General features: G+C 43.5%; 1 protein-coding gene across 6 annotated transcripts in view; it reads left to right on the top strand.

The window, feature by feature from the left end:
• Positions 1-10,947, top strand: part of LOC133407659 (short transient receptor potential channel 7) — a 39,564-nt gene extending 28,617 nt beyond the window's left edge. Inside the window, exons 7-13 of one of the 6 annotated variants that reach the window (XM_061685761.1) lie at positions 4,540-4,735; positions 5,693-5,951; positions 7,868-7,879; positions 7,921-7,930; positions 8,783-8,804; positions 10,286-10,361; positions 10,782-10,947. In XM_061685761.1, the coding sequence (XP_061541745.1) occupies positions 4,540-4,735; positions 5,693-5,951; positions 7,868-7,879; positions 7,921-7,930; positions 8,783-8,804; positions 10,286-10,361; positions 10,782-10,921 (715 nt within the window). In that variant the 3' untranslated portion in view covers positions 10,922-10,947. The other 5 variants (XM_061685764.1, XM_061685760.1, XM_061685759.1 and 2 more) reach the window with 5 other exon arrangements.
• The last annotated feature ends 3,119 nt before the right edge of the window (positions 10,948-14,066 follow it).

Below are 14,066 nucleotides of genomic sequence, written 5' to 3'. Positions count from 1 at the left end.
GGGAGAAATGTTTGTGTTATGGGGCGGGGGGGGGGGGGGGGGGGAGACAAAGAGAGAGAAAAAGATCTACAATTGAAAGGAATAGATGAAGGGTGGATATAATAGCTGAAAGCTGCCGGGAAGCACACGGGGGCGAGTGGGGATTGGAAGGGAGATATAAAAACAACCGCAATTGGATTATAACCAAGTAGCGCTCGGTAGAGCGAGCACATGAACGAGCGGGCGAGAGCAGAGCAAAGACAATGGCGGAGTCGCGTAGAAAGCAAAGAGCAAGAGCTACAAGAAGCACATCCCTGAGGCGGATCGGCTTGATTTGGGCCTGTCTGCAGTTAGGCTGGAACGGCTCCTGCGCAGCCAAGGTGGCGTGCGCACAAGCACACACACACACACACACACACACACGAACACGCCTCTGCAGGACATTAGCACTTTCATCTCTGCCGCATGTCTTAAACCGTGTGTGTGTGTGTGTGTGTGTGTGTGTGTGTGTGTGTGTGCGTGTTGTCATGACACCATTGTCCAAGCATCAGTAAAGCAGCAGGGGAGCGGGCATCCGGTGGCAGAGATGGACGACGTCCTATTATCTATTATTAAGAGTGTCAGCTCCCAACAGGCTCTGTAATGGGGCGCGCGCATGCACACACACAGACTTGTGTCACCATAACAACGCAACGCCTTAGTTAACATAATCCAGCCACTTGCATCCTGGCCTCTGCATAATGAGAGCTGCCCCCCAAAAAATTACTGTATGGAGATTACCGGTGTACAGTGGCCCGCCGCGTACTCGCGGTTCGGCACACACGGATTCAGCGATCCGCCGGTTTATTTTTACACTTACATTTTTTTCTTTTTTTTCAATTTTTTTCCAATTGTTATTTTTGTATTTTGTATTTTTTTTTTTTTTTTGAGGGGGGCAACACTGAAAACACGGATTGGTTGTTTTTTGGTTTAAAAAAAGATTTGGAAAAATAAGAGCCTGAGGTTGTAAGACTTTTTGGAAAAAGTCGCCCCCCAAATAAAAAAAAAACACCTTTGTCTCGTGTCTCTTCAGGTCGAAAATCAAACTCCTTGCAATTTTTTTCCAGATAGGAGCCACCATTCGGTCAACGTTTTGCTTTGCCTTCCGAGCAACAGTTCGATGTACGAGCGCTGTCTGCTGGCAGTGAACTCAAGTCACGTCGCAAAAAGCATCCGTTTGGCAGATTGAGATTCCGAAAAGAGGCTTCAAGCCGTCTCATGCCACTCAAACTTGAAGTTTACGTAAAACAAAGAAAATGACACCTTGTCTATTTAAAACAACCACATAACTTTCCAACCTTCCGCTAGCTTAATGCTAACACTCGATGCAAAACGCCATAGAAGGGCTAACAAATAGCATCGATAGGTGAGGTGTTATAACTCTTGAAGCGACACGTAATTGAACGCAAACGGTGGCATCAACACAAGTAGAACTGGATGTGTATGCAATATTAAGAGGCGATTAACCATTTATGTGGTTTCACAGTCATAATGGCCCGCTGAGGGAAACCGTAACCGCAACGTGGCCCGCAACAAAAATGAGTTTGACACTTATTGGGTCCATGTGGAGGTGCATAAGATATTTGCTGCTAAGTGCATATTTTCAGAATGCCCCTTTCGCAAACGACTCTCGCCGAATCTTGTGACAGTCGCATAAAAAGCAAAGACGTACGTCTGAAAACTCTCAGTTTCATCCGTCGTAGTATGTCAGTTTAAGGGCACATAGTGAGGCCGATAATAAAAAAAAAAAAAAAAAAAAAAAAAAAAAGTCATTGGAGTTTATAATTCCCCATACACAGAAAATTTGAAATCAGAATTTTCTGACACTTGAATCTACCCTGGAGCACAGCCCACCATCATTACTTCCGTGCTATAATTCTTTGTGTTTATGAGATGGGAACACCCAGTCGGAAATGTGTTGCTTACGGGCAGGTTGGGGAATAATTTGAAGAAAAGCATATTTGGGAAAACATATCATCAAGACCCAGCAATTACTCTTTGTCTTTCAACGCGTCACATCTCAAAGTGAGAGGGAATTGCGTTTTGTAAGGAGAGAGTCCAATTAAGAGATGAGACGTTATTTCAAATGTGAAAGGAATGAAAATAACCGGCTTTTCAGCAAAATCACCTTGCTCGGCTGTCCTCCTGGCAGCCTGTTGGCTGCATGTGAGGGCAATGGTGAGGACGCGTTTCTGATGTTTGCAAAATACATCACAGAAGCACCAAGATTTCAAAGAACCACGGTTGCTGAGTGGGATTGAAATACCGCCAGCAGCGACAGTGAAGGAGCTGCAGGAATTTGGGTTTAAAAACAGATTGCTTTTTTTAGACAACAATCTCCCTCCCATCTTCTTCGTATGTCTGCGCCGCGGGCCGGGGTGCCAAGGCCGAAATCGGCTTCGTTTATTTATTTTTCAAAGTGCTGTACAAGTCAGGTTGAACAGAAAACAAACCACAGTAAAATAACAATATTAATACAAATAATAACTCATACAATATATGAAAGAAATATTTTATAATTCAAATCTATAGGAAGAGCTCCCTTCACAATGGCGTTTGGCATACAGGAGGTCCAGAGTTTGAGCCCTCTGGTCGAGGGCTGTCAAAATTAAAGCCTTAATGCATTAATTAATTGCAAGTGATTATTGCATTAATCATGTATGAAATCAATTTATTTTGAGTGCACACGCGCTCCTTTAGCTTAAAGGCGTATGGATATTGCTCAGCGATCAGGTCAACACTTACGCCAAGATGAGTGACGAGACTCCGACTGGAGTGCCCGGCAGCAAATTTAGCTTCAAAGTCAACCCGGTGGGACATTTTCCATAAAACCAAAGTCATTTGCATAGAGTGCAGCGCTGAACTCTTTTCGTTGAAGCACAACTAGTTTAAAATATCATCTCAAAGCTAAATGTGCTATGTGTGGCATATTTGGTGTCTGTGATCAATCTCGATTCATCCAAATTCCAAAGTGTGATTCATCTGATTTAAAAAAAAACAACAACAAAAAACAAAAACAAAAAAAATCAACAATGGACAGCCCTATTGTTGTTACAAAGTACAACAGGTGGAGTGAAGTTATGAATGCTCCAGGATGCTAAAATTGTAATCTGGCAATCATGTGACGTCCCTCACATTTGCTGCCGGAGCGCAAGTTCGAATGTCAACAAAAGCGCTGCAGTTTTCTTTCAGCCGTTAGTTCGTCCGTTGGTGAGGAACATACGAACAGAAGGAAGTGTTCAAATCCATCCTATTTAGTCCTCTCTCTCTCTCTCTCTCTCTCTCTCTCGCTTCACTTTACATCATTTTAGCAGCAGTTCTGGTCCCTCTCCAAATCTCCTCCAGGATGAATGCTTTCTTCGCCGAGTGGACGCCAGCCGATTCTATTTGGAACGAAGCGCCTCGCGGTTTTAGCATTGTAGACAAACGGTGAAAGTCTAATAGCGCTGATATTGTGCAGGTGGTGTCTCATTTTTCACTTTAACATGGTGTGGCTCAAGTTTTATGTTTTTAAGGGTCAGTCCCTTCAGGACCGCTCATCGCAGATTGATTATGAAGAATCTAAAACACCTTTGAGAGAGTTTGGAATGCATTGATCCAATACTTAAAATGTTGTCTTTCATGGATGGATGAGGTTCACTGTTGAATTTCGTTTATCCTCGGCTACTCTCACCGGCCTTTATCAGTCGAAAAAGAAGGGTGAGAGGAGTGTAACTCCACTATCCACCCAAGCGGCTTTTATAACCACGGTGTCGTTGAGAATGACATTTCCAAATTTCTTATTTTATTTTTATTATTATTTTTTTTTTTTAAACACATTCACTGCCATTGACGGCTTTAGAAGTCAAATATCCATGTGAACGGGGAAAGCTGGCAGTGAATGAGTTTTACAGCTTGGCCAAAGACTTTACTTGAATTGACTGTGATTTTCACATGCATTGTGGACTTGGACAGAGGAGGCAATGTTGACATTGATGTAAAAAAAATAAATTAATAAACTTTGCATTTTGGTAACGTTACAGTTGATTTATAGTCATTTATGTTTTTAAGCCTATCTTTCCTTTACTGGACGTTATAGTCAGCCTTCGAATCCGACGCATTATTGTGCGGCGAGTGCAGGCCAGGTAGATGCTAGCCTACTGGAGACGGGATTAGCCGCTGCGTAAACATTTTTATTTCTCTCACATAAACCGCAAAGACGCCATAAAACGTAGTTAAATAACGACGGTGAGAACATGTGCCTTGTGTGACGCTTGTAGGAGTGTGAATGAATGTGTATGAGCACTGCTTTTAAACTAAACTAAGCTAAGTTAGCAGGCGCTAACACTAGTAATGTTTGTTTCAACATTCAAACATGGTTTACATGAAGTAAAAACTTTCAAGTTAAACTTTCACATACACTAAATGAATCAATTTCATTTAATCAAAGCTAAGATATTAAATGTGACGCATTCCGTCAGTGTTTAATTGTTAAATTATTTTTTCAGTGTTCTTACCACTTCCGTTTGTCTGTCATGACAGCGTCGAGGAGAGTTTTAAGACTCTTTTCTGGTCCATCTTCGGGCTGTCAGAAGTGATCTCCGTGGTGCTGAAGTATGACCACAAGTTCATCGAGAACATTGGTTACGTGCTGTACGGGGTCTACAACGTCACCATGGTGGTTGTCCTTCTCAACATGCTCATTGCCATGATAAACAGCTCGTACCAGGAGATCGAGGTAATAATCATTGGATCTTGTTCCCATGAGTAATGGCTGAGTTTCAAGATTCCGCCTGCAGAGGTAGTAAGAGAGAGCCGAGACCAACTTGAGTGCGTGTGTGAATGGAACGTGTTGCGACGTTTCCCACTCGGCACAAAATTCTGATCTTCTTAGATCGCTATGACTATGCCGTCTTTTTGTGTTCGGCACCACACAGAGAAGCGGAGCGCCCACACATGCATGCGTGCAAGGAAAGATGTCTGCGTGATGGGGCGTGCAAACGGTGACTACAGCAACGCGTTACAATTACTTTTGTCCGCTGCGGGATCGAACCGTGACCCTCCGTTTCCAAAGTCGAAGTCCTTACAGATGAACTACTGCTGCTCTATATTATTATCTGTACCTAACTTTCTTTCTTTTTTTTAACTCAGCTTGTTTACATTTTGGCGTTGCCCCTGAGTCTTTGGCCATCTGAAGCTCAGCTACGAAAGATTTTCGTGATGCGAGATAGCGTGGCCAATACTGGCAAGCGTAGTTTGACGACAACTCATTAGCGTGGAGCCACTGCTCGTTTTTCATTAGATTAATAAGGGTCTTCCTTCGGAATGACGTCTGGTCACGTTCAAGTGGAACGAGACCCAAGAGTAGACCTGGGTTAATCTCTCAGAAATAAAAGGCGTGTCCTGCTGGGGGGGGGGGGGAGAAGGTCACCAGGGTCGTGGTATTCAATTTCAAACACAGCACAAAAATAGATGGCTGAATGGAGAGGAAATACAAATTGGAGGCCCTTGAAAGCTCAGGGCCGTGTTAATCGCAAGCCGCTTTGAAACACACATGCCCTGTTGACCGATGCTAGCATGTCAGTGCAAACAGTTACAACCTCCTTGTCTAAGAAAAGTATTTTTGTCTTTTTAAAAAATATTTTTTTTTTTACTTCACCTTTTACCCACCATTTCAAACACACTGTGTCCGCAGGAGGACGCTGACGTGGAGTGGAAGTTTGCTCGTGCTAAGCTGTGGCTCTCCTACTTCGACGAGGGTCGCACTCTGCCCGCCCCCTTCAACCTGGTTCCCAGTCCGAAGTCCTTCTACTACCTGGTCCTGCGCATCAGGTCCGGCCTTTTACGTCTCTGCAAGGTGGGCGGACATCAGCGCAGGAATGAGTTGGAGCTCGGTATGCTCAACTCTCAGGCCAAGGTAACTATCTACGCTGTAGAGACCCAAAACAAGTATAGTGATGAGAAACTAAATACAATGGAAAAAGCAACATCAAACATTTTTTGATTAGATGTTTTTCGTGCCACATTGTGGCCATGAAATAATTGCCAGGTTTCTTTCAATGTGGCGCTTTGTTCCAGCTGTTGTATTCACTCCTACCAAGCGCGTAATTGTCAGACGATGTCAGATTGCAATAGCAACAGATGGTTGCGCATTTAGCTCCTTTCCTAATAGGCTTTATCTTCTTTGTTCATATACATCAAGCACATATCCTTTGTTACTTTAGATGATGAGTTAAAAATGCAAATGAAGGTTAGGGAAAAGCACGTTCAATTCAATGTCGTGGTTTACTTCAAACTCACCATTTATAATACAACCCCAATTCCAGGCGTGTCAAAGTCATTTTTGCTGCGGGCCACATCGTAGTCATGGTTTCCCTCGGAGGGCCGTCATGAGCGCGAACACATATACAGTAAATGTGCAATTGCCTGATGTTATTACATATACACAAACAAAATCGATCAGTAACTATATTTGAAACCAGAAGCCAGTAAAAAGTTGTTAATTCAGTTTATTTTCAAATGGGGATTGGTAACAAAAATGTTTGCAATCAACGTTGTATAAAAGGGAAGACGATTTGCAATGTTCTTATTTTCGCAAGAAAGATGAAGTCGATGCACTTGATTTGCTTTCGCGGGCCACATAAATTGATGTGACGGGCCAATCACTTGCAAATCATGTTCAACCGATATTTCATTGAATACACGACAAAGAAAAGATATTTCATGTTCAAACTGATCAACTGGATTGTTTTTAGCAAATAATCTTGAACGTAAAATTTTATGGCTACAACACATTCCAAAAAAAGCTGGGACAGGTGGCAAAAAAGACCGAAAAAGTTGCGGAATGCTCATCAAACACCTGTTGGGAACATCCCACAGGTGAACAGGCTCATTGGGAACAGGTGGGTGCCATGATTGGGGAGAAAAGGAGCTTCCCTGAATGGCTCAGTCATTCCCAAGCAAAGATGGGGCGAGGTTCATCTCTTTGTGAACAAGTGCGTGAGAAAATAGTCCAACTGTTTAAGGACAATGTTCCTCAACGTACAATTGCAAGGAATTTAGGGATTTCATCACCTCCGGTCCATAATATCCTCAAAGGTTCAGAGAATCTGGAGAAATCACTGCATGTAAGCGGCAAGGCCGAAAACCAACATTGAATGCCCGTGACCTTCGATCCCTCAGCGCTGCATCAAAAACCGATATCACCACATGGGCTCAGGAACACTTCAGAAAAGCAATTTCAGTAAATCCAGTTCGGCGCTACATCCGTAAGTGCAACTTGAAACTCTACTATGCAAAGCAAAAGCCATTTACCAACAACGCCCAGAAACGCCGCCGGCTTCTCTGGGCCCCGAGATCATCTAAGATGGATTGATTCAAAGTGGAAAAGTGTTCTGTGGTCCGACGAGTCCACATTTCAAATTATTTTCGGAAATTGTGGACGTCGTGTCTTCCGGGCCAAAGAGGAAAAGGACCATCCGGACTGTTATGGACGCAAAGTTCAAAAGCCGGCATCTGTGACGGTATGGGGCTGTGTTCGTGCCAATGGCATGGGTAACTTACAGATCTGTGAAGGCACCATTAATGCTGAAAAGTACATACAGGTTTTGGAGAAACATACGCTGCCATCCAAGCGACGGCTTTTTCACGGACGCCCCTGCTTATTTCAGCAAGACGATGCCAAACCACATTCTGCACGTGTTACAACAGCGTGGCTTCGTCGTAAAAGAGTGCGGGTACTAGACTGGCCCGCCTGCAGTCCGGACCCGTCTCCCATTGAAAATGTGAGGCGCATTACGAAGCGTCAAATACGACAACGGACTGTTGAACGGCTGAAGCTGTACATCGAGCAAGAATTCCACCGACAAAGCTTCAACAATTAGTGTCCTCCGTTCCCAAACGTTTATTGAATGTTGTTAAAAGAAAAGGTGATGTAACACAGCGGGAAACATGACCCTGTCTGTCCCATCTTTTTTGGAACGTGTTGCAGCCATCAAACTCCAAGTTCATGATTATTTGCTAATAATAATCAAGTTGATCAGTTTGAACATTAAATATCTTTTCTTTGTAGTGTCTTCAATTAAATGTAGCTTGAACATGATTTGCAAATCATTTTTATTTATGTTTAACACAACGTCCCAACTTCATTGGAATTGGGGTTGTATGTTTAGTACCTGGGCCTGCATTAGGAACTTACTCGACTTAATCCGTCTCTTAACGCCTTATCACAAGTACTCGCAATTATAGAAACCATAAATACTCTAGAAAACCACAATACAACGGCCCACCACTGTGCCACATTGAGCAGTTTGCAATCAATATTTACATAATAACATGACACAAACAAGAATGTTTGTGGCAACATTTTTACTGGATCACCTTGAAATATGCATGTTCCTAAAGAAATGTCCCTGAGTATATTTTTGATTATGTACAAAGGAAATGTACTGTCATAAAGCTGTACTTATTTTGACTGCTGTCGGGTACCGTATGTGGTTTTACTTTACTGCATACAGAGCGCGAGGCATCCGTTTCTTGCAATGTGACCACAGCTAGTTAGCTTCCATATGAGAAGCATCTTCTCATATGGAAGATGCTTAATAGAGCTTCATTTAGGTCAAGGGAATTTCTTCCTTTTTCTCTTTTCATATGACCCAAATATGCAAGGTCACACGTTTCCTTTCAAGTTAACGTTTGACTACTGTCTGCACTTGCACCAGGGTGAACACTTCAGGTCCTACCCGCCCCTGGGAGACGAGTTCCACAACTTATCCCGAAATTCTAGAAAACATCCAACCAGATACGAGGTGAGTTGAATGAATTGAGCAAAAGTAAGGATATTTGACAGTTCTAAGCGTACCGTACAGTACCTTCCGTCCATCCACGCGTCTGACCTCATTAGGGTCACGGGTGAGCCGGAGCCAATCCCAGATGACCTTGAGCGAGAGGCGGGGTTCACGGAGGACACACACAAGCACACAAACATTCACACCAATGCGTTGTTTCGTTTTTAAAGTATCCTAAAGGTTTGTTGTTGTATTTATTTATTTTTGAGTGCTGCAAAAAGCCACACAAGCACAGCGAGAACAAAGTCCGCACGGGAAGAGCTGAGCCGAGATTGGAACGCGGGACCTCGACTGTGAGGCAGTTGTGCTAAAGTCAGTCCGGAAATTCAAATCTGAAATCTCTTATGTGGGGTTTCATTATCCTGCATGCACGTGGTCAAGATTCAAATCCAAAAACTTGTATTCGATTCAATTTGGATGCTAAAAAGTCAACAGAGAACTAATGCAATGCGATAAATTGAAGCTGGTCGAGTGGTTAGCACGTCTGCCTCGCAGTTCCGACGTTTGGGGTTCTCTCAAATCAAGCACAAAACCTTTCGGTTTCTGCGAGAAAGCAAAACCCTACTGAAACATCTGCAAATAATTTGGGTTAACCAGAGGCACTTGAGATGGTGGCGGGCGTGTCCCGAGTCCCATTTAACAGGAGTTTGAATGTGAGTGCTTAATTCTAAACACAGCCACCTCACAGTTATAAGCGGGTGCTCACACTTGTGCAATCACATGATTTCAGTCAGTTTTTGGTTGTTTTGTGTGTGTGTGTGTTATTTGTTTTGCAGTTGAGCTTCAAAAGATGGTCATAATGATGGTGGAACATTTTTGACATGATTTTTTTTTTTTCCATTTAGCAAAAACCTAGACTAGACTGTAGACTTTTCATATGCAAGAAGGATAATTCTTGAAGAATGCCTACTCGGAAAAAAACGAAATGTCTAAAAACGGCAGACAGGAAGTTGCTCCCAAACAAACTCATCAATCAATGAAAAAAGTGGAAACGAGAAAAGAATGCCGTACCATGCCGTGAGTGTGCAAGCGCTACGAATTTGATTGCAAGTCAAGCATCTTGAGCAAGATAATGAGGCCGAAATGACCCTAACGATCTGGCCGCAACGAGAGGGATCGGACCCTGCCCTCATTTGTCCACCATCACCGCCGTCCTGAGAGATATGCAAAAGAACAATTCCCTCCCCGGCCCACTGCACTCATTTCCGAGTCAACCAGTCGGCGATAGACGTCAACAAAGAAGACGGCCCATGAAATACGAAGCGGCGCAGGCTTGTTTGCAGGCTCCGAGATCAGTAGCCGACATCTCTGTTCGTGGCGGAGCCTGTCGCGTGCGTGTTCAAAGTTTAACGAGCCGCTCGTCGTTTGCCGTCTCGGTATACAAGTGTCGCCGCATCACCTCGTCACCTCCTCCTTTTCTTGTCCTCTCTCTCGCCCTGCAGAAGATCATGAAGCGACTCATTAAGCGTTACGTGCTCAAGGCCCAAGTGGACAGAGAGAGCGATGAAGTCAACGAAGGTAACGGACGCTTTGGATTTCTTTATTTTCGTACGCTGCTCACATCCCGAACTCGATGTACCATTTAACGATCCTTTGCGCTTTATATTTGATACGAACGCATATTCGACCTTGTGGTCCAGAATCTTGAATTCCTAAAAATATACCGTACCGACAATTTCACACCCTGCCGATACAACGGCTGTACGCGGCTGTATTTTATTGGCCCTGTTAGAAAGTATTCCTGATAACAATATGTTCGTTATTGTATTACGTACATTGACGCTATCACAGCGAAATGTGCTTGTGCATATGAAATGTGCATAGTTTACCCCTGACACAACAAAATATACTGCAGAAACACCTCTCACCAGTTTTGTACCACCCTGAACTTCAACCACAATAATCAACACAAAATTGCCATTGTCGCGTTTTTCACAGGTGAGCTGAAGGAAATCAAGCAGGACATTTCCAGCCTGCGTTACGAGCTGCTGGAGGACAAGTCGGAGGCTGCCGGGGAGCTGTCGCTGCTGATTCAGCAACTCGCCGAGAAATTTGGCAAGAACGCCACGAGGCCCTGACGGGACGGGAAGGACGCTCGAAAAACTGGGCCTCGATTGTCTAACAGAATAAGAAGCGAGGGACGGGAAGCGGGATGTTTATGAGAGACACAAGGACAAAAGTGCAAAACAAATTTGACTTTAAGTATCATTTCGTATCATTTCCTGTCTTCAAGCAAAAAGTAAGAAACTCAGCTTGATCGCGTTGAGTTGACAGTGCAAAAAACAGAAGTTGCTCGAAGAAAAAGAAGGAGAAATATGAACACATCAAGCGACAGAAGATTGATTGATGAAACATGGAGGAAGAAGAGGAGGGAAGAAATCTTGATCGACGCTTCCCGTACGTTTTCTCAAGAGACTCCACGGGCCTTTTTACACCAGGCAGTCTAATTAATTCATACTCTTCCCTCTGCTACAACCCGGGGAAAAGTGATTATCGAAGAAATATTTTTGGATGCATTTACTCAGTTCAAAAGATTTCACAATTCAAACAAAAAAAAGCACGACCTTCTGCTTCAAACACGATTTGCTGCTTGAACGCACAGCACGCACGTTGTGGAGTGGATCAAAATAAAACGCTAACGTTAAGCAGGCTACGCACATTCCGACTTTTGATACCCAGACCCGACACAGGAGAAGGAACAAAACAATACACACCACAGGATAATCGATAATGAGCTTACAGACGTTCAAGATCGGGCCTTGGATGACTGTGATTGAAAGAGATCGGAAATGTTCAACATTGGCCCAATTATCAGTCTGTGTGTTGGGACAAAAGCAGGCCGATTTTCTTTGTGTTGCCGGGCTTAAGTTGCACCCATGCAGACGTCCGCCATGGCGGGAATTATTCTACTCTGTACAACACTGGCACAGGAACAGAAACACTCAGAATCTTCCCTTTAAAAAAACCGCTCGAGCACTGTGCTGCATGCACCTCGTTTCTTTCGTGCCAAATTCACAACAAATGTTATCTCGACGCACGTTTTGTATTTGTAACAGTTGCTCATTTGTACTTAACAAAGCAAAGAGTCGAGTAAACAGCCTAAGTGCTAAACAGAATGTTTTCGAAGCAAAGCCTGAGCTGTGTAGATGACATTCATAATATTTTCGGACCCAATTTTCAAATTCCAACTGCTCCCCCAATATTTGCCGGAGCCGTTCGACGTGCGAATATCACATCTTGGTAACCACCGAGCCGCGTGCGACTTAGTATGCCCTTCTGTTGTTTATGTTTCTTGTTTTTAAAGCCTGAAGATGCTCCCACAAAGGACCACACAGAGGCTCAAAGCTTTGTTTATTGTTTTTGTTTTTTCTGCTAGCGCTCGGCCAAACGGATGTTTGCTATTGGAAAGATGGGACGGTACGAAAGTGATATTCAGTGTGTGGGTCACCATCGTTGAACTGCAAAACTCCCTTTTTGTAGCTGCACTTACAGCATAGCTGATGACTGTTGACATCGACATTTCCATTGCATTCATTATGATATTACATTTGTTTCAAGTCTACAATGTATAGCTTGATACACAACATACAGTATGATTTATTCATTTATTGTCAATCTGATTATAACTACTGTAGTCTTGTTCACATCGGATGTTCCATGCGTAATACAGTATTTAGATCCTAGGATGGAATATTATAGCTCAGTCATTGTTCATATTGCATTAACATTGATGGCTAAGATGCACAAGAGCCACTGATGCCGTGTTGACCTTCAACACACACAAGTTGTTTATGTTCAGCCTTTGATCTTTAGACACCCACGACAAACATAGCCATTCATTGCCACAGCTAGGAGAATATATAGGCTGAAATACTGTATTTTTTAATATTATTGAACTTAAACCTTACAGTGTGTTGCCATATTTTTTGGTCCTTGAAATAAATGGTCAGCTCGGAATTGCTTGGTCCGTCACTGTCTTCGTGTTGAATGAATTGCAGTTTGTTTATTTCATGTCATTTTCAGAGAAGAAATATTTTCTTTTGTTTCGTGTTCTAAGCATAAAAATGCGGTGTGTTCACAATGACGTGTTTAACCATGCAACGCAACGCTGGCTGCTGGTGTTGGCACATTTCGCCTGGAACTGCTTGCGGTTGTTGTGCCGAGCGGCAGGTTTGGAGTGTGGACCGGTCGGAGGTTGTGGTCGTCGTGCGGAAGAGAAGTTCTCAGGCCACCCACTTCTGCCAGCAGCTTCTCTTCCCTTCTCTCCGATTCTGTGCTGCCAAAAAGTCTCTCATCATTGTGAGCATTTCTGAAGAACTGTGGCGACCGGGCGTTCGTCCTACTCTGACGATGACGACGCTGGTGAATGGTGGCGTCATTTTTTGTGCATGCCCTCCAAAGTGTAACACAGTGAATGTTTCTTTTCCAAAAAATATAAACGAAAAGTCCAACAATGACATCCAAGTTCAGTCAATGCAAACGAGCAAACCGTTCTACTTACTGCACCATTCAGCCCAGCATACTACTCAATGAAACCTTTCACATGGCCCCTTTTGCACCCTTAGCCCCGCCCCCTGGGCATCACGTGGTACAATGTTACGTGCATCCATTTTATTGCAAACAGGTCATATTAAGTAACGTTCTCAATACAAGTTTGTGCAAATGTGGTCCCACATTGTCCACTCATAAAAAAAAAACAAAAAAACTTTGCTGTTCACCTAACCTACAAAACGCGCTACCCGAGCTTATTTAAAGGATCGTAAACTACACTCATATTTGGACCGAATGAAGGACGGCGTGCCACGTTTGTCGCGTCAATGCTGAGTGCAAAATTCTTTGGATGTCAATTCGACTAGCAGAACAAGTTGCGCGACTGAAACTGGAAGGGAGATTCGAATGGTGCGGTGTTATGTTTCTTGGTTGGACTGCAGAGAAAATGGAGAAATGTGTGTGTGTGTGTGTGTGTGTGTGTGTGTGTGTGAACGGCTCAGTTGAACATTATTGTAACCTTATTATCAGGAGATCATCCTGGTAACACTGTTAGCCAAAGATAATTAGTGCTAACACTGCAGCTCTGCTTAGCTGTTAGCTGCTGCTTGAAAGTGGCTTTTTTGCTTTGGAACTCCGGCCAGCCTAGCTAATGAGCCATTGGCAGAGAAACTGTTACGTTAATTAGCCCAACTGCGATGTCAGAGTAGGCGGAAGGTGCAGACTATCTCATTC

This window comes from Phycodurus eques, chromosome 9 (genome assembly GCF_024500275.1).
Source record: "Phycodurus eques isolate BA_2022a chromosome 9, UOR_Pequ_1.1, whole genome shotgun sequence".
Lineage (NCBI taxonomy): Eukaryota > Metazoa > Chordata > Actinopteri > Syngnathiformes > Syngnathidae > Phycodurus > Phycodurus eques.
Note: the sequence above shows the minus strand (reverse complement) of the source record. Positions and strands in the feature narration are given on the sequence as shown.